General features: G+C 40.9%; 3 protein-coding genes across 6 annotated transcripts in view; 1 reads left to right on the forward strand and 2 right to left on the reverse strand.

Moving 5' to 3' along the window:
• LOC131775992 (superkiller complex protein 3-like) overlaps nt 1-2978 on the reverse strand; it is a 7343-nt gene extending 4365 nt beyond the window's left edge. For 2 of the 4 annotated variants that reach the window (XR_010717228.1, XM_066165596.1), the window contains exons 1-4: nt 2886-2978; nt 2463-2606; nt 643-734; nt 319-391 (exon numbers count right to left, since the gene is read on the reverse strand). Coding sequence is in view for 1 of the 4 variants with exons in the window: in XM_066165596.1 (XP_066021693.1) it covers nt 319-391; nt 643-734; nt 2463-2606; nt 2886-2975 (399 nt within the window). In the remaining 3 variants the exon portion in view is untranslated. Of the gene's footprint in view, nt 1-318; nt 392-642; nt 735-2462; nt 2607-2885 lie in introns of those variants that run through there. The other 2 variants (XM_066165594.1, XM_066165595.1) reach the window with 1 other exon arrangement.
• A 1401-nt stretch (nt 2979-4379) lies between these two features.
• Nucleotides 4380-27480, forward strand: LOC131779324 (uncharacterized). Its single transcript, XM_066165593.1, has 3 exons — nt 4380-4494; nt 23212-23329; nt 23928-27480. Exons 2-3 carry the CDS (start codon nt 23226-23228, stop codon nt 25762-25764), a joined length of 1941 nt encoding a protein of 646 aa, XP_066021690.1. The 5' UTR covers nt 4380-4494; nt 23212-23225; the 3' UTR covers nt 25765-27480.
• LOC131782842 (uncharacterized) lies at nt 9922-14445 on the reverse strand. Its single transcript, XM_066166091.1, has one exon. It carries the CDS (start codon nt 14214-14216, stop codon nt 10215-10217), a length of 4002 nt encoding a protein of 1333 aa, XP_066022188.1. The 5' UTR covers nt 14217-14445; the 3' UTR covers nt 9922-10214.
• Nucleotides 27481-27917: the final 437 nt, after the last annotated feature.

Below are 27917 nucleotides of genomic sequence, written 5' to 3' on the forward strand. Positions count from 1 at the left end.
AAACAAACAAATCAGGCTGAATACATAAAGGAGTTAAGTTTCTAAAGAAACTGTGGTGCTACATTGGTGGGAGTGTACAGCAGGTAATTTAGTGTTAACAACTGAGTTAAAAACATAAATTGGCCACCTAAAGGGTAAAAAAGCTGACGTTTCGAGCATTAGCCCTTCATCAATGGCTCTGACAAAGGGCTAACACTTGAAACATCAGCTTTTTTACCCTTTACAATAACCAATTTATGTTTTCAACTCAGTTGTTAACACTAAATTACCTGCTGGACTAGAATACAACCAATGATCAGTTATTCACATGGGTCATACCTTCAGAAGTTCATCGTTTTTCTTGTAAACTTCAGCCAGTTTGCTTGCAATTTCCAACCATTTTGTATTTTCACTGTGAACAGAGAGAAAATTGTTAAGAGTACATGTTGGGTTAATTAAATTATAATCATATGTGAGTAAGTTTGATAACAAGGTACTTCTTTCATTCAGTTTCATGATCAATCTGATTCAGAGATGAATCAATCATTTTACCACAAATGAATTTAAATGAATACTGTTTTTAGTTGGTTTACATAACAGGTTCATTATTGGCAGTCTTAGTTTTAGCATAAGAGCTTAAAGTATGCACATCACTTCTGTCACCTCTCATACACCAGCAACAATTTCTCATAGACACCAGGAAGTTCAGCTTTATACTGTGGATTCTCTTCTTTCTCACAAAGGACAGCAAGACCCTGACATGAAAAATATAAAACAGACATAAAAACTTTTACTTCTCATTAATATTATCTTTTACCTTTTGACCCCTAAGAGTGATTAGCATCTATATGTAATGTCTCCTTCCAATATCACCTTTAAATCACACATTAACTTTGGGTCATGAGAATAAAGGAAATAATAATAAACTGAAGGACTTCTTGATTGTTAAACAAATTCTCCTTTCCAGCACCTTAGAAAATGTATGGAGATCTGTATGAAGAATATACAAACTGATGTTAGGGTGTAAAGCATTAAGTTAATCCAGTACAGAACAAGATCATGTTAAAAGTGTAAGGCTGCGGCAGATGGTTGCTGACATTCTCTGCACACTGCTCCTAACAAAATCACAGCAAATTTCATATCAGAGGAAAGCTTGCAACAGTGCATCACCAAGAAAAATCTCTGTGTTTCAGTTTTGGTACAAATGGCAGTTGACGTTTCCTTCAGAAACACTAACAGTCCCAATAGTGTGAATCGTACCTGATCAACAGAAACCAAGATATATTAAAGTTCACACGGCAACCAGGTGGACAATCAGACATAGTTTGATGCTACACTGGCTTGCAGATTTAATGAATGTAACCGAAGAAGTTACAATTCATAGACCCAACGTTTTGACACTCCTGTCTAGTGCCTTCATCAGGGGTGATCTAAACACTGCAACAAGAGGTCCTTTTATATGATCACTAATTAGCGGCCTTTTTTTCTGACGAGGTGTAAATAAGTGTCAGGAAGCAGACCGCCATCGTCACGATTTAAAGGAGCGTGGGCAGAGTTAATGTGCCAAGCCTCCAAACAAAGGTGCTGGTGGTAACGCCAATTAGTGGTGATAATTTTAGAATTATCCCACCCAATTGTATGGTTGGTTAGGCAAGTAAGGTTAGGCTGAGGAGAGGAAATATGTTTCCAATGTCCTAAAGGCAAATGGCTATACAAAAACTTTTCTCCGTAACGGCCAAAAACCAGTTACAAATAGTAACGCTCTTGATGAAAGGGAACCAGCGACTGGTTTTGCTGTTATTCCTTACATACAGGGTGTTACTGAACCCATCAAGAGAATTTTGAATAGCCACAATGTTAAAGTTGCTCAAAAACCTTTTCAGACTTTGGGGCATATTTTCGCCAAACCTAAGGATCCTGTCACGAAAGAACAACGAACCGACGCCATTTATTCTATTCCTTGCAATGACTGTGACAACGAATACATCGGACAGACCAAACGCCAGTTTGGTACACGGTTAAAAGGGCACCAAAAAGCGGTTTTTCTTTGCAAAAAGGAAAATTCAGCTTTATCGGAGCATACTTGCCTAACCAACCATACAATTGGGTGGGATAATTCTAAAATTATCACCACTAATCGGCGTTACCACCAGCGCCTTTGTTTGGAGGCTTGGCACATTAACTCTGCCCACGCTCCTTTAAATCGTGACGATGGCGGTCTGCTTCCTGATGCTTATTTACACCTCGTCAGAAAAAAAGGCCGCTAATTAGTGATCATATAAAAGGACCTCTTGTTGCAGCGTTTAGATCACCCCTGATGAAGGCACTAGACAGGAGTGTCGAAACGTTGGGTCTATGAATTGTAACTTCTTCGGTTACATTCATTAAATCTGCAAACCAGTGTAGCATCAAACTATGTCTGATAAACCAAGATCTTCCTACAAGGAAATGATTCTTTTAAAAAGGACAAAAAAATATTCTACCTGCCAAGCAAGGGGCTGTGTATCATCAGATTCAATTGCCTTTTGGTAAGCCGCGTGGGCCTGGTCGAGCTGGCCCAGTTCTGATGCACATTTTCCAAAGAAGACTAAGGCGTTGTAATTGGTTTTGTCAGCCTTCAAAACGACCTGTAAAAAAAGTCAGTTTGAAGTAAATGTACTTAATGCAATAACGCTTCTCTCACTATGCTGCAGTAAGAACAAATAAGAACTGAGAGTGTAATAAATTCAAATTCGAGAACAAGAGAGGCATAATCAGAATTTGTTATCCCACACATTAAGAACGTAAATATACTGATCGACGCGTGCCTGTCACCAGAAAATTTTACCGTAAATTTTGTGGTAACTTTTGACAACAAATTGTAAAAATTAATTGGACACGAAGTAATGAATTATTGTAAACAGTACCTTGCAGTGCTTGAAAGCTTCTTTATAGTCTTTGTTCTTGATACACTCTCGGGCATTTTTCAGGGTATTTTTTATCTCTTTCGCCGCCATGGCGAAAATAATCGCGGGCGCGGTTTGGTGCACATGAAGGTATGCGGTGTAGCACAACGCAAAGTTTCTCTATGCCACAGTCACAGATACCGATAACCACAGAATAACTTCACAAACGGTGCGACCATTTATAGGAAATTTCTAACATGGGGAACATACATAAGCTTAAATTATTTTCCTTAATTTTGATTGACATCCTCGATGGCTATTCTCGTCTGACTGTATTGCATAATTATTCAGTGGAGCTAAAATTGACTGCTCTGAACCACAGAATCAACAAGATACCACATACTTAAAAGAAGTACGTTTATCATGATCATAATTGAGAATATTCAACGTTTTTACTGCTCTGATATATGGCTTTTCGTTGATCTCTAACACTTTCCGTGAATTGAAATACGCAGTTTCAGTTTGAATGGGTACCCTGGGGGCTTACTCAACCCAGGGGGTCAAGATCACTTTTCTCAAGACCCTTTGCGCCTAAAATTTCAGAAGTGGTGCATAATCCAAAATTAAAAGTGGCGAGAAAACGGAGTTTCCAGCAAGCATGGAATATGAACGAATGAAAATATCCCTTTGTTTTTATCATACTCTAATTGAACATTATTAGTCCAACGAGAGCAGAATTTCGAAGTCACGATTTTTGCGATTGCCAGAAAATTACAGCAAGAACTAGGATTCACCCTGAATGAGAGAGAGTTCCGTGACGCTATTAAACTGCGCTACGACTGGCCGATTGATGATCTCCCCTCCACTTGTGTATGCGGGGGTACCTTTACGGTAGACCATGCAATGATACGTAAACAGGGAAGGTTTATTACTCAGCGACACAACGACCTGAGAGACATAGAGGCCGAACTCTTAAGTTCTGTATGTAGCGATGTCGAGATCGAGCCTCCAAGATATTTCAGGTGAACAGCTGAGTAGAGGATCCAAAATAGGATCTGACGCGAGGCTAGACATTCATGCTCGTGGGTTCTGGGAGTGCCAACGTGCGGCATTCTTTGACGTGAGGGTTTGTCACCCTAGTGCTGACTCGTACCGGAACATGGAACCCCAACAGGTCTATATATGTTTATGTTTATTCATATAATAAAGCTCTGAAAATTGCATATCTAAATTACATCTTGGTCTGAATATCTCAATTAAGTTAAAAGAAATTGTAATCGACGTATTTGTGATATTTTTCAGCCTTCATGGGCCGTTTGAAGCGTCTTTTTACGAAATTACTTTTGGCCGGAGGCCGTTAAGAGAAGAAAGGGGCCTGCCTGTGAAGAAATAAATTAAAATATTGGTGAGAATGGTGCAAGGAGTGGTGCATTATGGGATATAAGCAGAAATTTTTTTTTTCTTCCTTCCTGTTGACACATGGCGCAGCTTCGTCGATAAAACTTCTGCGTTTCAATTCGTGGAAGAGGAATTTCACTGACAGCCAGAGTTTATACTTTACATTGTTTAACTTTAAGCGACGGCTTCTTCGGAGTCTTCTCTTTCTTCACGAGCACATCCGGTTTGAAACGTAAGTGTTGTAATAATAACTTGAATGTGTAAACCAGCCCAAATGGGTAATGGAAAATTATGATAAACTACCAGATGATTCAGGCTTATGTCAAAAACACACATAGTTTCGGCCCTTCTTAGGAAGCTATTTTCATCAACCGATTAAAGTTTTCTTTTTGGGTCTGGCCAGCCATCCAAGGTCCTTCAAGCTACAGTAGGTGCGATCGATATCGAAGTTGTGAAACGCTTTGCTGAGTAACTCGATCTCGTGGCCAAAGAGCCCTTACTCGAGCTAACCGTGATCAAATTCACATCTCCGACTTTGGCGCTGTAACACCGTACGTGGCAACCCAAACTTCCTTTCGTGCAACGAAGACGCTTGCACTTCAGTAATTTTTGTTTCCCGTGAATCAGTGTGGTGTGTTTTTCATACGGCAACTTTTACTTGCCGTTTTATTACTATCCTCAATTCTCTCTTGCGTTCCGTTTGCTCTTTGAAACTATCGTCCTACGTTTCCACAGACACACGTAAGTTTCCGGCGTATCTGGTAAACAACATCCCTCCACATTTAGGTGCGGCGAAGATCTCATATCACGCCGAATTCTTTGATTGTGTTGCTACAACTTTTGCGCGAGGTGAAACGAACGTTTGTGTCGATGTGCATTACAGAATCGCGCCCATTGAAAAACGTCGCACGGTAAAATGCAAATAAGCTAGAAAAGAGAAAGAGAGAATGCGTAACTTCACGCACGCCTGTCAATCCAACTGTCAATCATGTAATTTCTCCGTGTACGCAGTGTTCGCAAGTATTGTTTCTTGTGCAGACAACTGATACGTAGCGCTTTTCATCGAAGAAGAATAGACGTAATTAGTGGCGTTATCTTGATTAGGTTACATCGTTTAAAAATCGGTCAGATGTAAAATTAAATTACCTTTCAAATGCTGGGTTTTCAATTTGTGTTAAGACTCAAATGCGGCAGATTTACGAGGTTCGACCATCAATTTCGCCAAGAAAGCAAAACATTACAGAAATATTCCTTTTTAGTAAAATTTCCGTACATATATGTTATTTGCCGGCTGGGAGGTCCGTATGGTGAAAAACTGTGACCTCAGTCTTGAAAATACTGCCCGAGGCCGTAGGCCGGTAAATAACATATTTATTGTTTTTAAACTTGACGAAATTCTTTCCGAAAGAACCCGAATGATTTATGGACGTAAATACGGCAAGATCTTCCATAAACTGAACAATTTTTGAGTGGGTAAATGGTAGTTAAAATAGAGGTGATGCAAATTTAAGAGAGCGAAACATTTTCATTTCCGTAACGATAAAGGTGATTTAAAAGGCTTCCAAACAAACTTTGAAACATTATTTTTACTACGCGTGTCGGACTAGTATACTGAAATAGTGAGCTCAAGTCTGGTCAAGGGCATACACCTGTCTCAAAACATAGGCATGCTATGCATGCAAGAGTTATTTTTTCTAGGGTGGGTGGATTACTTGAAACATTGTAAGTGGTCTACATTCTTACAAAAGGAAAGAAGATTATTAACGCGGGGAAGAATGAAAATGTCGAATTACCTCACACACAGGTATTTCGTGGTAGATTATGTGTGTTGTGCGAATAAATGTAACCAAAAATAAACTGTATTTGTGCCACGGATACCTTTTAGTACAAAATGTAGACAGCAGACTGCAGACCGGATACAAAATATAGACTGCAGAGTGGGTAAAAAATGCAGACTGAGAATATGAAGAGTTTTTACGTCTGGTATATAATAACATGTCATCTTACAGCTTACCGAGCGTCACGCAATCGCTTTTCCGCGATCAGCCTTCACCATTATTTGCACTATTGTGGAAAATTCCTGGCCCATTTCTTGATGAAAATCGATCGTAATATAATTTCAAGCCTTCAACATAGTCTTCTTACTTTGCGCGCGAGTTGGTTGGTGTGATGTCTGTACAGATTTTACCAATGTAATAAAAGTAGATGACGTGAATAATAGTGATGGTAAAGCAAGCTTAAAACGGCAACAATCGCCAGAAACTACAACGGATACACAGGGTATGAGTAAGTTTTATTGATTTTTCGAGAAAAATCTTCATATTTCGAAATATTTATCGTTGTAAATCGACCATATATCGTTCCCTATACTATTCCTTATAACGTGTTCAAATTTTCAACGGTTCCTAGAATAACTTACTCTGAGTCACACAACGCGTGACGCGTTCGTGAATTAATCGTTGGCTCTTTCTCGAAACGTGACCTTGGGTTGCCTGTGACAAGACAATTGCGTAAACAATACTTCAGTTGACATAATAACATTATACACAAAAAACACGGGATTTTGGATCATGTATTTATTAAAAAAGAACATCCATACAACTACAATGAAAACAAACATAAGATTCACCTTTCTGATCGTGAAATTAATACCATTCGCACTGTTATCGTAGCTACGTTCCCTGGCATCAAGTGAATCCAACATGGCGTCTTTCTTCACTAGCAGTTTGCATCCATTTGAATTTTGTTCTTCAGTCTCACGGTAGTAGTGTTGTTCAATAGATTGCATAGAGTATATGCAGTTTGGTTTCAGATTTCAGATTTTGCTTTTTACAACGAGTTTACGTTTTCAACTAATACATAGGCATACTTGGCATACAAGACATACAAGGCATTCAATGCTTTCATGGCTTTCAAGCGTTTGCGATTCTGTCCGATCCAAAATTACCGCTCAATAACATCTTTTTGTGTGGATTGGCCGCGAACAATACGACTTGTGTATGCGTCTATAAGTATTTTGAGCGTTTGCCCCATAATGCTCCAGATGATCGTAATCCAATTACATTGAAATACAAAACGACTGACAAAATAGTTTTATGGGCAAAAATCTCGTGATCGTCATGTGACCCGGCCCTGTTCGTGCATGGCAACGTCAATCATCATCAAGATAGCACGCGTGATCAGCATGTGAACACCTCATTGGATCACAGTTAGTTGTCATGGTGTTGAGGGCCCAGTGACCTCTGGGTACTATCATAAACCTCTCTTTTGAGAAGGGTCAATTCCCATCATCTTGGAAATGTGCGAAAGTGACTGCTCTTTTCAAAGAAGGTGATAAGTCCGATAAAGATAACTATCGTCCCATTTCTGTCCTGCCCACGGTCAGTAAAGTAATTGAGAGAGCTGTTCATTCTCAACTTTACGGCTACCTTGACTCCAACAATCTGCTTGCTGTGAACCAGTTTGGCTTTAGACGTGCAAGATCTACCGCTTTAGCTCTAACGCAGTTTACCGATGAAGTGCTAAGTAATATGGATAAAGGTTTAGTAAATGGTGTAGTTTTTATTGATCTGAAGAAGGCCTTCGACACCGTTGACCATGTCATTTTACTCGGGAAGCTCAAATCTCTAGGATTACGCAGCAAGAATCTGGAGTGGTTCCATTCCTACCTATCCTCTCGTTACCAGAAGACTGTGATTGGTCAAGCCTCTTCTCCTGCGCGGAAGGTTTCCGTTGGTGTTCCTCAGGGATCTATTCTCGGTCCATTACTATTTCCATTTACATCAACGATCTACCCAAGGTCCTTCGGAACACTACGGTCACCTTATTCGCTGATGACACTGCTATCTACTGCTCTTCTCAATCAGCCCGTGACCTACAGACCATGTTGAATCAGGATCTAGACAGGCTAGCTCAGTGGCTCTACGAGCATAAACTTACACTAAATATCTCGAAGTCTAAATTCATGCTCATTGGCGGTCCAAGGAAACTTAACACCTTAGAAGAATTCACATTAATAATCAAGGAGAAGGAGTTAGACAGAGTCAATTCGTTCAAGTATCTGGGCGTAATTATCAATGAGAATCTGTCTTGGACTGATCATGTGGATTACATTAAGACCAAAGTGTCTCAGAGGCTTGGCGTTTTACAGAGAATAAAACATCTTCTGCCAAGAAATACAAGGGAACTCTTTGTAAAAGCCATGGTGCTGCCAATCCTTGATTATGCAGATGTGACTTGGGGGGATAAATCCAACACCACTCTGATGAACAAGATCCAATTACTCCAGAATAAAGCAGCTAAATTAATTTTAGATATGCCAAAGCATTCATCAGCAACAGAAGCTCTTGATCTACTTGGTTGGGATACATTGGAAAAAAGGCGAAGATCACATCGTCTATTTTTGGTTTTTAAGTCCTTGAATGGACTAATTGATTGGAATTTTAATTTTAATCATTTTAAAGATATACATGATTATAACACTCGTTTTAATAACAACATTTGTAAACCACAATCAAAGCGTACATGGGGTCAGCATCGGTTTGTTTGTCATGCAGTAGATGACTGGAACGCTCTCCCAGACGGCATTAGGAACATTTCCGATTTTTCAGTTTTTAGACGTCTTGTTAAAAACATGTAGTCTCTTCTATTGATTATACCCTTTTATCCTATTCTTGATAACCATATTTATATTTTCTGTTATCCTTACGTTAGATTTATGCAGGGCCTCACTGAAAACCACACTTTGTGACGTGGGCTCCCTGTCAAAAGATCTTATTATTTAAAATCTCGTGATCGTTATGTGACCCGGCCCTGTTCGTGCATGGCAACGTCAATCATCATCAAGATAGCACGCGTGATCAGCATGTGAACACCTCATTGGATCACAGTTAGTTGTCATGGTGTTGAGGGCCCAGTGACCTCTGGGTACTATTGCGCAATTTTTCCATTTTGTGGCGGAGGAAAAAAACAAAAAAAAAACAAAAAAAAAAAAAGACGACAAAAAAACAAAGGCATTTTATGACTGGGCTACCACAGGTATCCCAGTAAAAAGCGTAGGAACATTTGAAAACAAACAGAACTAGTTTTGCAAGGACTGTCACGACAATGTTTTCTTCAAAATCAGTTAATGATCTAACGGAAAGTATTATTCACTCTCATCGACCATTCATTCATGTACGAAGATTTACCTCAGTTCATTAAGTAAACGGCGAGGAAAGTAATTGTGAGTAAATTCAATTTTTTTATTTAGAAGTTGTGAGAGTTTGCTCGTTTGTTTGCTATAATGGCGTGTTTAACTCTGATCTTTCCTTCACAAAAACTAAATTCGAACGGCACACTCCAACGAGACACAAGGGAATTTAATGCGGCCTTTTCTCAAAAAATTCCTTCAATTTCTGTTGTGCAATTTAAGGTACAAATGTCCAAATTGAACGGAATTGGAAAGACTCACCAGAAGCGTATATTTGTTGAAGAACTTAAATTAAAACTTCGCTCGCTCTTTCTCTATGAACAAATTGCTCGAGAAAATTCAGATATTAAATGAATGAAAGTTCCATCGTTCAGTTTAACTGTAACCAAATACCTCACGTTTCAACTTTCTGGGTACTTTTTGTGAACTGTCGGAAATGAGACTAAAGAATCTGCTATGTTCCGAAACTTCACGTTTTATTTTATAAAATCAACTTAATCTCCCGCTCTCTCTCACCGTTCTCTGTCTTTCGCTCTGGTCTCTCTCATTTTAAATATATAATATGATCCTATTGTTCAATCATCTGTCACTTATCGCAAAAAATCAACCGGAAATCAATTAACGCTGAATAATCTCTCACACACTCCCCTGTTTTTCTCAACGGAGAAAAACACTAGAATGGCGCGCTCGATAAAATTTGAAATTCAATGAACGAAACAGAAAGTTAGTCCAGTATATCAGTTCAGTGTTCCTAAATATCTCTAATCGGCATCAATGTTAGCATCTTGAATGCGATAACGAGCGGCTACCGCTGCATCCCTCCTGGGCCTGAATGTCGGGGCTAAGGGGTTGAGCTGCAGAGGAGCCTGTACATTCTCCCGATCGCAGGACAGCTCCAGTGGGTAAAGGTGTTGTACCGCCCGTTCAAGTGTTCCTTTCCCCGCTCGAAGTTTGGCAGCTCGAACGATTCCGTCTCGTCCCGGAATCAGATCTTCCACGATTCCAATTTTCCATTTATTGCGATTTCGTTCCTCGTCCTTGATGATGACTACCTCTCCTTTGGCCAAGGGCGTGGTTTGACCCTTGTGTTTCATCCGGTGTCGTTCTCTCAACCCTCGTAAATATTCGGTAGTCCACCTGGTCCACAAAGCCTGCTTGCACCTTCGCAAATATTTAGCTCTTCTACGCAGATCAAATTCTCTTAGATGGTGTGGTTCCAGTTCTGGTAGCTGGTTTGATCGAAGAAATAGCAGTGAGTTAGGGGTAAGCACGGGTAACTGTATGTCGTCTTCGACGTAACATAAAGGGCGATTATTCAAAGCAATCTCCACATCCAGTACCACTTCACACAGCTCTGTCCAGGTCAACATTCCGCATCCGATAGTCTTGTTTAAAGCTGTTTTTACCAGTGCGATGAGGCGCTCGAACTGTCCTCCCCACCAAGCGGCGCGGCTGAGGTTGAATTGCCACTTGATGTTCTCATGTGCTAAGTAATCTTGTGTCTTCTCGTCACGCATAACTTGTTTGAGCCACTTCTCGGCGCCAACAAAGGTTTTGCCATTGTCGGAATATATCTTCTTCGGACGCCCACGGCGCGCGATGAGCCGTTTTAGACTTCTTAGGAATTCACTGGTTGCCAGGTTTGGTAGTACTTCCAGGAATAATCCTCGGGTAAGACTGCACGCGTACAATGCAAGATAGGCCTTTCCTTCTGTTTTGGCTTGTAAGTCACTTGGTAAGGGCCTATCCCATGCGATCTTCGTGTCGCAGGCATCTCTGTAGAGCATTTTTCCAGAGAGGGTCACAGGTGAAGCCAGACCGAGTGGATCGTAGATTTTTGCGACTTTTCCAAGAATACCTCTTTTTGTCGGCTCAGCGGTTGAAATCGGGAAGCTGACTTGAATTTCGTCCTTTTCTTTGTCCCAGGGGACTCCTAGCAGTTTTGATTCGCCCTTTCTGGTTCCCAGTTGTTGTTTGGCGTAACTCTGACTTTCTTCATCTACAGTCGCAGTTTCAACTTCTAGTTCCCGATCGTTGGAATGCCACTTGTGCAGCTTGAAAGTCGCCTCACCAAAGATGGTCGTGGCTGTCATCTTGATTTCTAACGCTCGTTCTGTTGTCTCCCCACCACTGATTAAATCATCCACGTACATACTGCGCTCTATCTCCTCTACTAATTCCGGGTTCACCATTTTGTATCGCTGTAGATGTTCTTTGATAACTGCGGCCAAGAGGAATGGAGACGGTGCCAAGCCAAAAAGTACTCGAGTGAATCGCAAGGTATCTACTTGTTTGCTTGCCAGATCCTTTATCCAATGAAAGCGTAAGGCAACTCGGTCTTCTCTTCGGACGCGAATTTGCAAAAATGCTTGTTTTAAGTCGCCAGCTATTGCCACGGGATAGAACCTATTTCGTACCAGCACGTTCCAAAGCTGGTTCTGTAGTGGAGGGCCGATTTCGAGGCACTCGTTGAGTGAGGGGACACTTACATTAGCTCTTGCAGAAGCATCATAAACAATGCGTATCTTTGTAGATTCTGCATTCTCGCGCACGACCGCTTTATGAGGAATGTAGAACTCTTTTCCGTCCTTGACCACCTCGTCAGCGTGTTCTACGATCCCTTGGCTCAGTTGAGTCTGGATAATGTCGTTGTACCTCTCCAGCTCGCCTTGTATCTCTAACTTCCGCACGAGATTTTTGAGACGTTTTAAACTTCCAGTGTGATTGTTTGGTAGGGGGGGGTGATTTCCTTTCCAGGGCAAGTTCGTCTCGTACCAGCCTTCTGAACTCCTAGTTAGTTGCTCTTTGAATTCTTCGTAAACGGTTTCCTGGTCTCCACTTGGATTGTCCTTCAACCCCAAGACGTCTAACTTGCACAATTCTTCGTAATCAATTGCGGAGGTCTGCGTTAACAACATGTTGCTGAGATCCAACTCTGTCCCAGGTGACAAGATCGTCCAGCCGAACTTCGTGTATTCTGCTACTGGTTCTCCCGAGCGCCCAACTCTTGGTCTTGCCCCTGTTTTGATCTTAGCGTACTCGTTTGTTCCAAGGATCAGATGAACAGGCAACATCGCTTTCTCGTCGTTATCATTTGTGGTTACGCCCTTCAAATGAGAAAACTGAGCCACGATTTCTGCGCATTTTGGGTTTTCCAATGTCAACAACTCTTTGCGGTCGACTTTGTTTATTTCGGCTTCCAAGGTGAATTTACCATCAACGCTTCGAATTTGTAGGCCATAGATGTCTATCGCTTTGTTTGAAGTACCAAACATCATTTCAATGCGCTTGAATTGTTGACGGATAGGGCGCAAATGTAAACAGTTCAGAAGCGTTGATGAAGCGTAGGAACTTCCGGCTCCTGTATCCAACAATGCTCGGCATTTAACACCGTTCACGTCAACTGTTACCATAGGATACACCACTCCTTTCCTTTCTGCGCTCGTTGTGGTCATCAGCTGGTCTCGCGATGTATGTTTGTCACAGATCGACGTATGATGTCTTCGACTGCAGATCTGGCAGCCAGAACGGCATTTGCACTCAGAAGCACGGTGTCGACTTCCTGTGCAGTTAAAACAAAGCTGTTTCAGTCCTAATTGTTTCCTGCGGTCTCCAACTGTCACAAACTTGTCGCAATTCACAGCTCTGTGGTCAGTTGCGTCACAGTAGACGCACCCTCTTTGTGTTGGCGTAGTTTCGTTTGCGTGAAATGTTTTCTCGCGATCGCGGAATTTAGCACCTTGCTTCCCCGCATTATCCGCGCCGTTCCCAATGGGGTTGATTTCCTTCCAACTTTTCAAAGCTTTTATCAACTGTGGGAAGTCCCAGTCCTGCCAGTCCACTTGTCCTCTCACTAGATCTGCTTTTACACCCTTTAGTTTGTCGAGCACACTCCTTACATTTCCAGTGACGTCTTTCAATTTGCCCAGTGTCTCCAAAGATTGCACATTGTACACGAGCTTCTTGTAAAATTCGTGGATAGGCGCAGGTTGTGTTCCTGTAATGACAGGCAAATTCGCGATGTTCTGGACGTACGCATTCACGATCTCGCTCGTTTTTCCATATTCGCCGATGAGGATATTCTTTGCCCTTTCGTAGCCCTCTGTTGTGAAAGGCAGTCCGTCTATCTCCGCTCGAACCTTTGGATCTACCAGCTCTTTTAGGTATGCAAACTTGGTCACAGACGCAAGGTTTGCTTTATCAATTTCAGCTTGAAATTTGTTCCAGAACGGCAGCCATGCTTCATACGTCCCATTAAACTTTGTGATCTGTAGTTTCGGTAGCTTTGTTGTCCTTTGTTCAGTCTGATTAACCTTCTCAACAGGTTGCTGTTTTGCCTTGGTCTCTTCCAGTTGGCGTTCGAATTCTAGCTTCATCTCCATTTGCTCTCTTTCGAATTTAAGCTCCTCTTCACGAGCACGGGCTTTCCTTTCTTCTTCGTCCTTGTGCTTTCGATGTTCGATCTCTCCATTCGTCTCCACGAGCCATTTTTCTAGTCGCGAAACTTCTTCGTCAGCTTCGGCGATCGGTTCTTCAATGCTACTGCTCCAACTTCCAACGTCTTCTGCACTTTTCCCGGCCTTGAACATGGCCTGCTCGACCTTTAGTTTAAGCGCGTCTACTTCTTTTACTAATGCTTGTAGGTTGTCGCGATGTCGCGCAACCGCTCCTATGTTTCCCTTTTCCACAATGCCACGTGTTTTTCCATTAGTGTACAGCAACATCTGCAATTTAGCCTCTGCTTCTTTGGTTAGTTCCTCCATGCTTCGCGCGTCCCGTCGGAGGTGCCACTGTGTCGGAAATGAGACTAAAGAATCTGCTATGTTCCGAAACTTCACGTTTTATTTTATAAAATCAACTTAATCTCCCGCTCTCTCTCACCGTTCTCTGTCTTTCGCTCTGGTCTCTCTCATTTTAAATATATAATATGATCCTATTGTTCAATCATCTGTCACTTATCGCAAAAAATCAACCGGAAATCAATTAACGCTGAATAATCTCTCACACAACGATTAAAATTAACTGCAGACGGTTTTTGTCAACCAACGTAATGACACTATTGTTTATACAAATTCATTCTGAAACCAATATTTTTCTGTCAACCAAAGTGATTTGATAGAGAGAAGATAGAGGATTCATAAGTTATTTATCGGCTTGAGGTAGTGACCGACGTGTTTGCTTAAAAATACTGCCCAGCCGGAAAACGAGGTATATTTATGAAAAATGACAACGAAAGTTGGGATGTACTCGGCGACACACGAAAGCGTTACCGTGGCCCGTGGGTAGAGATAGGAAAATACTGACCGGGTAAAGAACCAATCAGATTGCAAGATTCGTTACCGTGCCCTCTAAAAAAACAATAATGCCCTATACTATCGTAAAACAAATCTGTTTCCCAATGGTAATGTATTGTTTTCGTCACTCTATCCAAGAACTGAACGTATAATGTAGTATGGGGCTGTGCGGAAATTTTACCTTCCTTTTTAGCCCGTTATTGCCGTCAGTTTCAGATAACACGTCGGTAGTCTCCAACTCAGCTTTACCATAACAACACTTCGTTTGCACACGTGACCAAAACAAGCCAATGAGCAACCTCGTTCCGGGATCCTTTACAATCGTTGTTTGGTAGCCATAGCGACAGATAAACAAGTAGAAATCTTGGTTCGTTCATTTATCTCGCTCATTAATCGGCATAGGGTAAAATATGGACTGGACCATTTTTTGGACCATTTTTTGGACCATTTTTTGGACCATTTTTTGGACCATTTTATAGGGGAGAAGCATACCATTAGTACTCAGGGAGGGGTGGGATGCAGTCTACTAGTACTGAGGGAGGGGTGGGAGACAGAGTGTTATTACTCAGGGAGGGGTGAGAGAAGGACTATTGCTAGGCAGTGAGGGGTGAGAGGTGGATGTAAGAGTAAACACTACTTGTTAATGGAGCTTTTACTCGATCGTACAAATTATCTTCATCGGTTTTTCGACTGACTTTTTGAATGTTCTTCATTTTTGTCGTCCTGCGAAAGCGAAACTGCCACGTGAATACTGGACTTTGATTTCTATTGAAAATATCGCGTTTAAGATTCTCTACTGTTGAGTTATGCCTGTGCCTTTCGAGTCGACATGTGTACCATCAGTTGCTTCACGTTTCCCTTCGTGTATACAGTATGTAATTACTAAATTTATCGATCTTCCTTTTGTCATTCATCTTATCAGACGAGATCACGAAATTTCCGGTCCTTAGCCCTTAACTTAGCAGCATAGAGAATTCACGAGCGCTCTTGCAATTTTTACGTCTATACCTTTACTATAACAACTAATCAGCAAACGATTTTGAAGAGGAATCCATATTCTCGTATCGAGCAAAAGCACTGCTTAATTTGTAATATGGGAAAGATGGGAAAGCGCAAATATCGATTTTATCTGTTTCGCAAACAAAGGAGTTAATCACCCACACCGGAAATAGCGACCAGGCATTCCTCGCGACTCCCGTACGTTTGTTTTCCAATTTGCCCGGGCCGCTGCCAATCACTTCTTGTGTAAAAACCTACGTAACCCGCTAAGTGGAAGTACAGTGACTACTGTTGCTTACCGATATTTTCCGTCGGCAAAACGAAGAAGTACTGTTCTATTTGGGAAATTTTATTGTCTGTAGCTTGGATATGTCAGGAGAGTTTCATTGACAGCTGGATTACACCTCATGTTGTGAAACCATTTATAAAGACATTGCGCTTTTGCTTCGCTTTTTTTGGGTCTATATATCCACTTTAGTCGACAAATTTAGAAATGTCCCGCCAAAATCAAAGGACAAATTTTGTCATGACAAATTTTTGTTTCCTCTGTTGCATTCGCACTAAAAATGTTGAAGCTGTCAAAAAGTTGTCAAATTCACCAATGGTAGTGTTTACGACATATGATAGACAAGTTTATCACGGTTTTATTTATTTAGTAGATTTTCCCAAGCTTTTGCCGGGACGAATTTTGTCGGCGGTGCGCTTGAAAAATTTGTCCGCCTCAAAAAATTGTCGAGTCACGACAAACCATTCGCACCTGTAAAGTGTTGGTAATGACAGAAAATTTGTCTATATTAACAATTTTGTCGCTAGTGCGGATAGGCCCATAGTCACATACAAAAAGGGAAACGTGAGGCAACTGAAAGATGATTCACGAGTATCACTTAGCACTGGCACAAGTCGACCAAACAGGCACACGCATGACTTAACAGTGGAAGATGGCGATATTTTCAATAACAATTATAGTCCAGTGTTTAAGTGCCAGTTCCGCATTCGCATGACAAGAATGAAATAAACGCTACGACCCAGCACAAAAATTTTGACATAGTAATAATCGGTAGAAAAACCGCTCAAAACAATTTGTATGATTCAATGAACACTCCATAATTAGTAGTAGTTACTCATACATAAACCTCCCACCCCTCTCTGCGTACTGATAGTTCGTCCTCCACCCCTCCCTCAGTAACAACAGTCTTCCTACCATCCCTCCCTGAATGATGATAGACTGCATCCCACCGACCCTTAAGTGCTAATGGTCAGCCTCCCGCCCCAAAAAAAATGGTCCAAAAGAAAAGGTAATAAAATGGTCCAAAAAATGGTCCAGTCCATATTTTACCCTCTGCCTAGGGGCGTAGGGTAAAATATGGACTATTTTTTTTGTGGGGGGGGGGAGGCAAAACATTACTTCTTAGGGATGGGTGGGATGCAGTCTCTCAGTTCTCAGGGAGGGATGGTAGGCAGACTGTTACTACTAGTGGAGAAAGAAGTACTACTGCGCAGGGAGGGGTGGGAAGTTGATATACTGGTAACTGCTACTGACTTATGGAGTGTTCATTGAATCACAAATTATTTTGAGCGGCTTTTCGACTGATTATTTGTATGTCAAAATTTTGCGCTGGGCCGTAACGTTTCTTTAATCTTTTGTCATGCGAATGCGAAACTGCCATTTAAACACTGGACTATAATTGTCATTGAAAATATCACCAATTCCATTCCTGTTTTCGATCCTCCACTATTGAGTTAAACGTGTGCCTCTCAGGTCGACTTGTGTCAGTGCTAAGTGATACCGACGGGTTAGCATGAATCATCTTTCAGTTGCCTCACGTTTCCTTTTTTGTATGTGACAAAAAAAGCGAAGGAAAGCGCGACGTCTTCATAATGGTTTCACAACATGGGGTGTAATTAATCCAGCTGTCAATGAAATTCTCCTGACATATCCAAGCTCCAGACAATAAAATTTTCCGGGCAGAATCGGTCACATTTACTGACTTCTCCGTTTTGCCGACGGAAAATATCGGCAAGCAACAGTAGCCAACGTACTTCCACTTGGCAGGTTACGTAGATTTTTACACATGAAGTGATTGGCAGCGGCCCGAGCAAATTGGAAAACAAACATCGCGAGGAATGCCTGGTCGCTATTTCCGGTGTTGGTGATTAACTCCTTTGTTTGTGAATACGTGAATTCTATATGCTGCTAAGTTAAGGGCTAAGGACCGGAAATTTCGTGATCTCGTCTGATAAGATGAATGACAAAAGGAAGATCGATAAATTTAGTAATTACATACTGTATACACGAAAGGAAACGTGAAGCAACTGATGGTACACATGTCGACTCAAAAGGCACAGGCATAACTCAACAGTAGAGGATCTTAAACGCGATATTTTCAATAGAAATCAAAGTCCAGTGTTCACGTGGCAGTTTCGCTTTCGCAGGACGACAAAAATGAAGAACATTCAAAAAGTCAGTCGAAAAACCGATGAAGATAATTTGTACGATCGAGTAAAAGCTCCATTAACAAGTAGTGTTTACTCTTACATCCACCTCTCACCCCTCACTGCCTAGAAATAGTCCTTCTCTCACCCCTCCCTGAGTAATAACACTCTGCCTCCCACCCCTCCCTCAGTACTAGTAGACTGCATCCCACCCCTCCCTGAGTACTAATGGTATGCTTCCCCCCCTATAAAATGGTCCAAAAAATGGTCCAAAAAATAGTCCAAAAAATGGTCCAGTCCATATTTTACCCTATGCCCTCTTTAATCGCGTGTACACGACGACGAAACTATGGCTTATGAAATCAGAAAAAAAATACGAAGGTCTTCATGAAGGTCGATGGTATATATGCACCATCTTAAGTCAAAAAGGCGACAGGTACAAGGTTACCTTCGATGGTTGGAGCCGACAGTTTGACACAGTTCTCAGCGCCTGTCTTCGGCTAGATTAAGGTTACTGTCAATAAAATGAGGTGCATTGCGGAACAATCGTCTTACGCGTGCTACTAGAAAGCATGGAAAAGTACATGTAATTTGTCTTCTTAGTCCCGGTTTAGAGGCCGTACTTCAGCCGCGCCGAATCGAATTCAACGATAGGCCGACCTAAGTTAGTTAATCCTGGCTGAATTGATGCAAACGCCGAACTTTACGAGACCGAAATTAATTAATCGAAGAAAATTATTATTCGGTGATTGATTTGGCATACAATGAAGGTCGATGGTATATATGCACCATCTTAAGTCAAAAAAGCGACAGGTACAAGGTTACCTTCGATGGTTGGAGCCGACAGTTTGACACAGTTCTCAGCGCCGACTGTCTTCGCCCCTGTACAATGATTGACGTTCGCCCCAGAAAGCGTTGGAGACCCAGCGTGAATTTAAACAAGTTGCTGCCAGGCGACGAAGTTTTCATCAGCATCGAGGGCATCAGAAAACCGGCCGCGGTCAGAGTGGTGGATCCTTTTCTAGAACTCGTTACAGTGGAGTGCGGAAACAAAGAAATCTTTGCTTCTTTCCGCGATGTACTACCACCGCCAGAACCCACTCCTGATACTGTCAAGAGGAGAAGACCATTTTCAGCTAGATTAAGGTTACTGTCAATAAAATGAGGTGCATTGCGGAACAATCGTCTTACGCGTGCTACTAGAAAGCATGGAAAAGTACATGTAATTTGTCTTCTTAGGCCCGGTTTAGAGGCCGTACTTCAGCCGCGCCGAATCGAATTCAACGATAGGCCGACCTAAGTTAGTTAATCCTGGCTGAATTGATGCAAACGCCGAACTTTACGAGACCGAAATTAATTAATCGAAGAAAACTATTATTGGGTGATTGATTTGGCATACAATTGTAGACATGGCGGAAGCCATGGATTCCGGCAGCAATCTGCAAGCAAGAGCCTTTTTCTGCTCGAAATGCTGGAAGAGGAAGAAGAAGAAGAATGCAAACCATCTTAAAGGCGACGATTTTACGAGCGACCCATCCTTGCTAATCTTCTTCTTCTTAAAAAATTTAACATTTATTACAAGTATATTTGGTCGTTCCGAAACACGAACAACGCATGTCACCATCGTATAAACTGGGCCCAACTTTGTTGTGTGTTGGAACTCAAGACGCGACATAAACAAAATCCCAGACGAAAGAACGTGGAAAACGTCAACGCACTGTTGAAGGCCTCTTCGGTTATAAAACCTTTCGTTCTTTGATAAAGGTTTCCTTAAAACATTCTTACAGCCGTATCTCGCGTTTGTATTTTTTTTTTCGGCAAATTAAACTTAGATTCTCTCTCTAATTAAAGAGGGAAAAAACGAAATTTTGAACATTTTGATAGGATTTTGTCGACATCGTGGGATAAAGGTTTAATTCTATATGTCTGGGAGGATTAGGAGCAAAGTTTTACAGTTTTATTGAAGACTTGAAATCTGGGAACATAATGATAACGAACCATGTGATGTACAAGGACCCATCAGGTCTCATCAACAGCTTTATCCGCAATTCATGGAAATATGAAGTATAAAATGCCTTTGGAATAAGTTTAGCTGTGTTTGATTTATCAACCGTTGTTTCATCGATATTTCGTGTGATGATTCGAAAAAAAAAAAAAGAAACGAAAACGGCTTTGACACGTGTCATAATTAATTTAGTTTCTTTCTTGTACAATTTTAGCGTAATTCTTTGGAAAAATCTTGAACCGTAGCAAAGATACAAGAAAGGAAGAATTTGTCGCGCAAAATTTTGTTAAGTGGGACCTCAATCGAGCGAGAGCGAAATTCTCTCCTCCACCCACGCTGCGAGAAGGTGTACTTGACCGCTTTCATTTATTATTCTATCCATTCGACATTAGCATAAATTCACTCACGTTTACCCAAGAAATACTTCGATATGACTGACTTCGCTACCGCCTGTCTATTTCGTAATGGATAATGAATGACGCGAGAAGCCTAGCACTGTGTGGTTTAAAAAACAAAACAAAACAAAATGAGCCAGACTTGTTTTGAGCGACCAGTAGATTTACAACAAAATACTTAAATTGTTCGCTCTCGATTTCTAAGCGTGATAGTTTATCCGGGCCTCACCCTCATCAATTTTCGGGCGATAGAACTTCGGACATAAAATCAGATTGTTGATCAAGAGTCCGTCTGCGTGTTGTCAAACTGTGGATCAGCAGACCTCGGAGCCTCTTGAACCTGCAGAACCATGAACGGATTCTTTATTATAAAACAAATAGAGAAGCCTTGGGGTAATAAACAAATCGATCACGCGCTCGAGATTTCATCTCAGTCTATCGCGAGATAGTTGATGAAGATTAAGTCCGAATCACCTATAACGCATGAAAATCGAGAGTTAATTATTTCAGTTTCTGGTATGAAACAAACAGTCGTTTCAAACGGAGGCCCATGTTTCATTGAATAAAGGTACAGACAGGTCACGCCACAACATTGCATTCTGTGTGCGCCTTTGCATTTCGTTCAAGATTTTTCTAAACATCGATCGAAACTGAAACGATAAGTCAGAACTGAATGACTGGGAAGCTCAAACTGAAATCAAAGTATCCTGTGGAGGCCAATTTTTTCTTCATTATTTTCAGGCTTTTAATCTTGTTCAGTCAAGAAATATATGTTATTTGCCGGATGGGAGGTCCGTATGGTGAAAAGCTGTGACCGAGGTCTGGAAAATACTGCCTGAGGCCGTAGGCCGAGGCCAGCATTTTCCAGACCGAGGTTTATTTATATTTATTTTTTTTTTCAAACTTGACGAAATTCTTTCCGAAAGAACCCGATTGATTTGGGGCTGTAAATACGGCAAGATCTTCCATAAACTGAACAGTTTTTTGAGCGAGAAAATGGTAGTTAAAATAGAGGTGATGCAAATTAAAGAGAGATTCCACACCGAAACATTTTCATTTGCGTAACAATAAAGGTGATTTAAAAGGCTTCTTAACAAACTTTGAAACATTATTTTTACAAGTATCTGTCACAATCTGACACCTGTCAATTAGAGAGCGCGTAAGTAAAAAAAAGTGCAAGAAGATTTGAAAAACAATAGAACTTGATTGACAAGGACTGTCACGACAATGTTTTCTTCAAAAACAGTCACTGATCTAACGGAAAGTATTATTCACTCTCATCGACGATCCATTCATGTACGAAGATTTACCTCTGTTCATTAAGTAAACGGCGAGGACAGTAATTGTGAGTAAATTCAAATTTTTTTATTTTTAAGTTGTGAGAGTTTGCTCGTTTGTTTGCTGCAATGGCGTGTGTAAATCTTTCTTCCACCAAAACTAAATTCGAATGGCACACTTCAACGAGACTCAAGGGGATTTAATGCAGCCTTTTCTCAATAAATTCCTTCAGTTTCTGTTGTGAAATTTACGGTACAATTGTCCAAATTGAACGGACTTGGAAAGACTCACCGAGAGAGTATATTTGTTGTAGAACTGAAATTAAAACTTCGCACGCTCTTTCACTACGAACAAATTATTTGAGAAAATTCAGATATTAAATGAATGAAAGTTCCATCGTTCAGTTTAACTGTAACCAAATACCTCACGTTTTTACTTTCTAGGTATTTTTTGTGAACGATTAAAATTAATTGCAGACGGTTTTTAGGCCGCTTGTCAACCAACGTAATAACGCTGTTGCTGATACAAATTCATCTGAAAACCAATATTTTTCTTTCAACCACGACCCACTTTTTCAACTAAACAATGGATATGGGTTTATATGCTTCCGCACAATGGTGTTTGCTGAGAAGAACTGAACCATCACTTCCTCTGTCAGTTTCAGTACCAGTTGACTTCGCGATTCGTTGATCCTTTGCGGGCATTTTGTTGATGCATTGCGAGCTGCATTCAAAACAAATCGAGGCTTTTTTCGCTTATCGATCATGCGTCATTTCTCATTTCTCCCCATACCTGGAGGCCTAAAGAGAGCCTCTCCGGATTCTGGCTTAGGGGGCAATAACATTAATTGACCACTCCCCCGATGGGGCTTTTCAGGGCCAATATAAACTAAATAAACATTGGGTGTATTGAAATATTGTATGTGAACATAGCTTTGAAACTGGCCGGAAGCAAACCAGTCGGTTATATACAAATTTTAGCCAAGGGGTTTGAGCCCTGAGAGACCGAGAACAATTCCAACGAGTAACAGAGTGAACGACTTGAACCCAGGACCACCAGATTACGAGTCCAGCACCGCAACTACTTGGCCACACAGCTTCCATTGCCTTCATATTCTTTCATTTAGCAATTCGAGGAAAGGACTCTCTTGTATTGCATTTGACTTCGATCTTCCTCTTATTTCGCGAAGGCCATTTACTGTCCGTCTACCAATTCACTTATCTCCACTGCCTGAGAGGCTGGAACAGGCTATAGATAAAGTGGAGTTTAGCAAAACGAGATCCCACTAGAGTACATTATACTGTTACCAACATCTCCACATTTTTAACATATCTATCTGTTGTTACTTCTACAGCTTTCAAAATATTCATGGTGTCCACAGTAACTTGGAGGTACCTTCCTTGGTCCATTGCAACAATCGTTTTTTTCTTTGTACTCCTTTCGCTTCGTGTATTTACTCCACCAAGGTCCAGGTATGTTCGATATAGAAATCCTTGATTGCAAAGTAGAAGCCGTGGCCTCAGTTATGATCCACTTATACCAAATTTAAGGAAAAAATGTAGTTGTGGTGAAACAGTATTTAAAGATATTCCTGATGCAGACAACATGGTATGAACGGGAAAATGTTCTTTCCTCATGCATCAAAATAATTACTTTGAGTTTCAAAGGATAGTAGTTGTTCCAATAAGTTCCTGATGCATACAACATGGTATCAACGAGAAAATATTCTTTCTGCGTGCATCAAAATAGTTACTTTTAGCTTCAAAGCATAGTGAATGCTTCAATAATATTGTCAAAAAATTCCTCACGGGGATCAAGAACTGCTCGTGAAGAGAGTTCCTCCTCTCGATGCTCTCGTCGTCAACGATTATAGTCTATGAGGAATTATTATCTGTAAGAACCAAATCATTTGAATAATTCGTGGCAGCCAAGTTCTAGTCCAAGTGTTTCAGCCAAATTCCTACTGAGAATTTTTTTATGATAGTAATGCTCAAATGCCCACACCTCGTTATTTCCACTATACCACGACTAGAAGATAATTTATGGAACAGAAACGTGTTAAATCTTCAGATATTTACAACCTCCATTTAAAGCGGTGACAGACCAGGAGAAAACTGAGACATGTGACTGTAGAAACATAATCAAGGAAAGAGAGAATACAACAAAGGAGAGAAATGATGCAACCAAGGTACGTGAAGATACTAAGGCAGATGTAAAGACAACTGAATCAACCTGGCTCAGGGAATCTTTTGGAAAGGAACTTCACGAAATCCACTCCCAACTAAAATACCTCTTAGATCATAAAAGTATACCCTCACCGGATTTTGTTAACAAGGTTGGAGACCTTGCCAAACGCCTTGACGGCAAATCAGAACCACCAACTCCAAATAATGGCATGAAAAATAACAGTTTGAATGTGTGTCCGGAAGAATACAAAGGCAGCAAATTTGGTTACCCATTTTATTCTACAGGTTGGGTCCTTACTAACTGTATCAATGTCAAACCACTTAGCTCCGTCATAAGTGTTTTAATAAACACTGTCGCATATCCAAAAGAAGATGAGAAACACATTCGTAATGTAATAAAGGGTATCAATGATACCTATCCAATAGTTCAAGTTTACGTAGCAACGCGCAGTGACGATATCATAGAAATGGCCAAAGAGTACGAAAACATTGACGTGGTTAAAGTCGATGATACAAATGCAGCAAAAGTGTGGAACATGCTTAAAGCTAAAGCCTCCACACCTTATGTGCTGGTCGCACGTGATGTGGTTCACTTCTCATGGTTCACTCAAATAGAAAGACAAATTCGTGTGGTCAGTCAGATACCAAATGTAAAAGTTGCCGGGGGAGCATTTCGGAATATTTCTGGTCACTGGAAAGCAGGATGTGTGCAAACCAAACTACTAAACTACGTTCTAGAATATCAAGAAGGCTACTTTCACTCACAAAATGCATGCATGTTTTGTGATTTTCTGCAAGGACCTTTTCTGACTAAAACAGACTTGTTTAAGCTGGACGAAAGTCTTCCAAACGAAGTAGTGTTTGAAGACTGGTTCTTGCGCATTAGAAAGGATGGCCACCAAGTGATGACATGCCCTGACGCTATGTACTTCACTTTGGATTACTTTTCGTATACCAAGAGCACTAAAAAAGATGTCTGGACACCTTTGGCAAAAAAGTGGGGGATTAATCGCGTATTTTTGCCCCAGAGGATCAAATTTTCATTCTCTTGTGACGATATTGGCGTCTCGTGCAAGGCAACTCACGAATTACTCCCAATTTGTTGCCTGGAAGAGTACGCACATCTCTTGACAGTCCTTCAGAAGTTCTGTGATGAAAGAAATATTTCATTTGAACTCGATTCTGGTTCTATTCTTGGTGGTGTTAAGTTCGATGGTCTTTTACCGTATGATGCCGACGGAGATCTCATCATGATGTCAACACAAATAGAAATATTTAGCAAAGATGAGACAAAACAATATTTTCGGAATAAAGGTATCTCCGTCTACGGGTATAAACCGCCAATATTTAACGAGAAAATGGGAAAATTAGTTAATGGTTTCACGTACATGGGTTTCCGTGGCTTTTACATCGAAGTTTGGGGGATGTGGAACACGACAAATTGGCTGCATCTTCCGCCAGAGCTACGAAACTTTGCATCGTTCACCAAAGCGAATATAAGAGGTAACTGGATTAACACGGCATGCAATCCTGCTTTGTATGTGAGGGGTCGTTATGGAAGAGAAATTTTGAAACATGCTCAGTCCTGGATAAAACAAGGACTGGGAAGTGGTTGGGGGGAATACAAAGCTGGCACCTTCAAGCCGTGTAATAAACCAAAGCATCATTCATGCTTAGATAATTTGCCAGCCGATGGTAATATTCCGTTCTTTGTGGATTAATTGAGCTTGCCTCATGAAACTTGTTATCACAGATGCGAGAATCAAAACATCTGCCCGTGAGCTTTGGCTGTGTGTTGAGGCCAATGAAGAAGGAAACGTAAAGATAGCTTATCAAAAGAGATTAAAAAGCCGACTTGTGGATCGTTTTCACATGACCTCACGACGAGTCATTGGTTCATGGCAAAGTCTGGTTACAAGGTTTGACCGTAAAATAACGGTGTTGTCACTGGCAACCTTCCTCTTTTCGAATGGTTACCAAATCTCAAGAGCCGAGCGTCACCAACCGTCAAACACGAAAGCCCGCCAAAAGAAGTCAAACGACACGTTGCCACTCGAAACGGGGCCAGTTGCCCGTGACAACAACACGATTTCAACGTCAAAATGTGATCGCCAAACTTCCGTTGCGCCTCACGCAATTGTAAAATCATAGTACCTTTCTTAGGGCAAAGGAAGATTGTGTGTTATCGACTTTACTAGTCATATGAAAACGATTTCTTCTCGTCTCACCACATTCTTACTAAATGAAAGACATACTAGGACTAAAAAACACGATGTCATGATCAATTTTTTCTTCCAAATAATTTTTAGAGCGGACAAATGATAATCCGATTAGTTAGATAAATGAATGTTCACTTACTGTGTTGTCTCGACTGATTAGGAGGGTTTTGGGACGTTAGGTTCCTAATCCCATTCCTTCTTCACTGTCACTTCTCTTTTGTATGTGGAGCAGCTTCAGTTACGAGGAGAACGTCGGAGCCGATCACTTGCCGTTTCAATTAGGGATCTTAAGATCCGACAACGGAGGTGTTTTTCAATCATGAAATATGGACGAACGAAAGTACCCCAATAGTTCTTTTCAAATTTTTTAACCATGAGCTGGGAGCATACGCCACCAGTTTATAAAATACCTAACCTAAACAAAAATAAACATTTTTCAACTTAGAAGCACCCCTATGGAAACTTTTGACAAATTAGGATAAATGTACCTTCAGGTTTCTGTTTTTTTTTTTTTCATCTATCGCTATTTCTCAACCGAGCTCAAAATTACCATCTCAGACAGTAATATTAAACCACGTTTAGTTAAACCAATTAAAAATTACAACAGCTTTACTGTCTACGCAATAATTATAGTCAGACCTGTATTGAGCGGCGCCGTATTAATGCCTGGTTCACACGTGCGATGCAAATGCTCACAAGTCCAACGCAAACGCAAGGAAAGCAAGATACAGGCGCAGTGGGAGTATTTTCGAGGGTATCTAATCCCGTATCCCGCTGCTATTTTTCATTCCCATCCCGCCTGGTTAAACTCAAGTTGCTCTAGTTCAACGCCTTACTTAATGTTTCGTTTAATAAATAGGCGTTGCCTCGTGTTGACAGATTTATTCGATGACAAGAATCGTGATTGACATTAATTCAATAGATTGATTTAAAAGCGTTAGATTATTATGTTTTAAGTCAGTTTTTCAGGAGAATCGAAGTGAGAAAGAAGTTATTTTGTTATCGTTTTTCTGTCTCTAAATCCGCTTACCTGGATAATCTGCTAACCCGTAAAGTGAGATTGTTGTAACGACCCGCCACAGAAGTTAGTTTATATTGAAGTTTTTTAATTTAGTTACAAGATAAAGACTTGATTTCCGTTTGTTCTAATTGCGAATTATAAATGTATTTCTTCTAGATCGAATAATTATTAAAGCTTGGCTTAATATTATACGGTTTGTGGTGGTCATTTGATCTAACCAGTTCCGAGTAAGGAAACACTTAAAGAGGGGGGCATTGAGGCTCATTAGAAACCGCAAAACCGTAGAAAAAATCATCCAAAACCGAAAAACCTAAAAAAAATTCGATTAAAACCGGAAACCGCATGCAAAACTGTCAAAACCGATACATTTTCAGATCCCAGTTATTAAAATCCTAATCGATCCGGTATAGTGGTGACAAGTGGAGCATAGGGGGGGTTGTGGAATTTAACAAATTTGCACCAAACCCCACCAGAGCTACGAAACCTTGCATCGTTTACCAAAGCAAACATAAGAGGTAGATGGATTAACACGGTGGCCAGTCCTGGTTGGTACGCGAGAGGTCGTTATGGAAGAGAAGTTCTTAAACATTCCCAGTCCTGGATAAAACTAGGACTTAAATCCAGTTGGGTGGAA

The sequence above is a fragment of the Pocillopora verrucosa genome, chromosome 4 (assembly GCF_036669915.1).
Source record: "Pocillopora verrucosa isolate sample1 chromosome 4, ASM3666991v2, whole genome shotgun sequence".
NCBI lineage: Eukaryota > Metazoa > Cnidaria > Anthozoa > Scleractinia > Pocilloporidae > Pocillopora > Pocillopora verrucosa.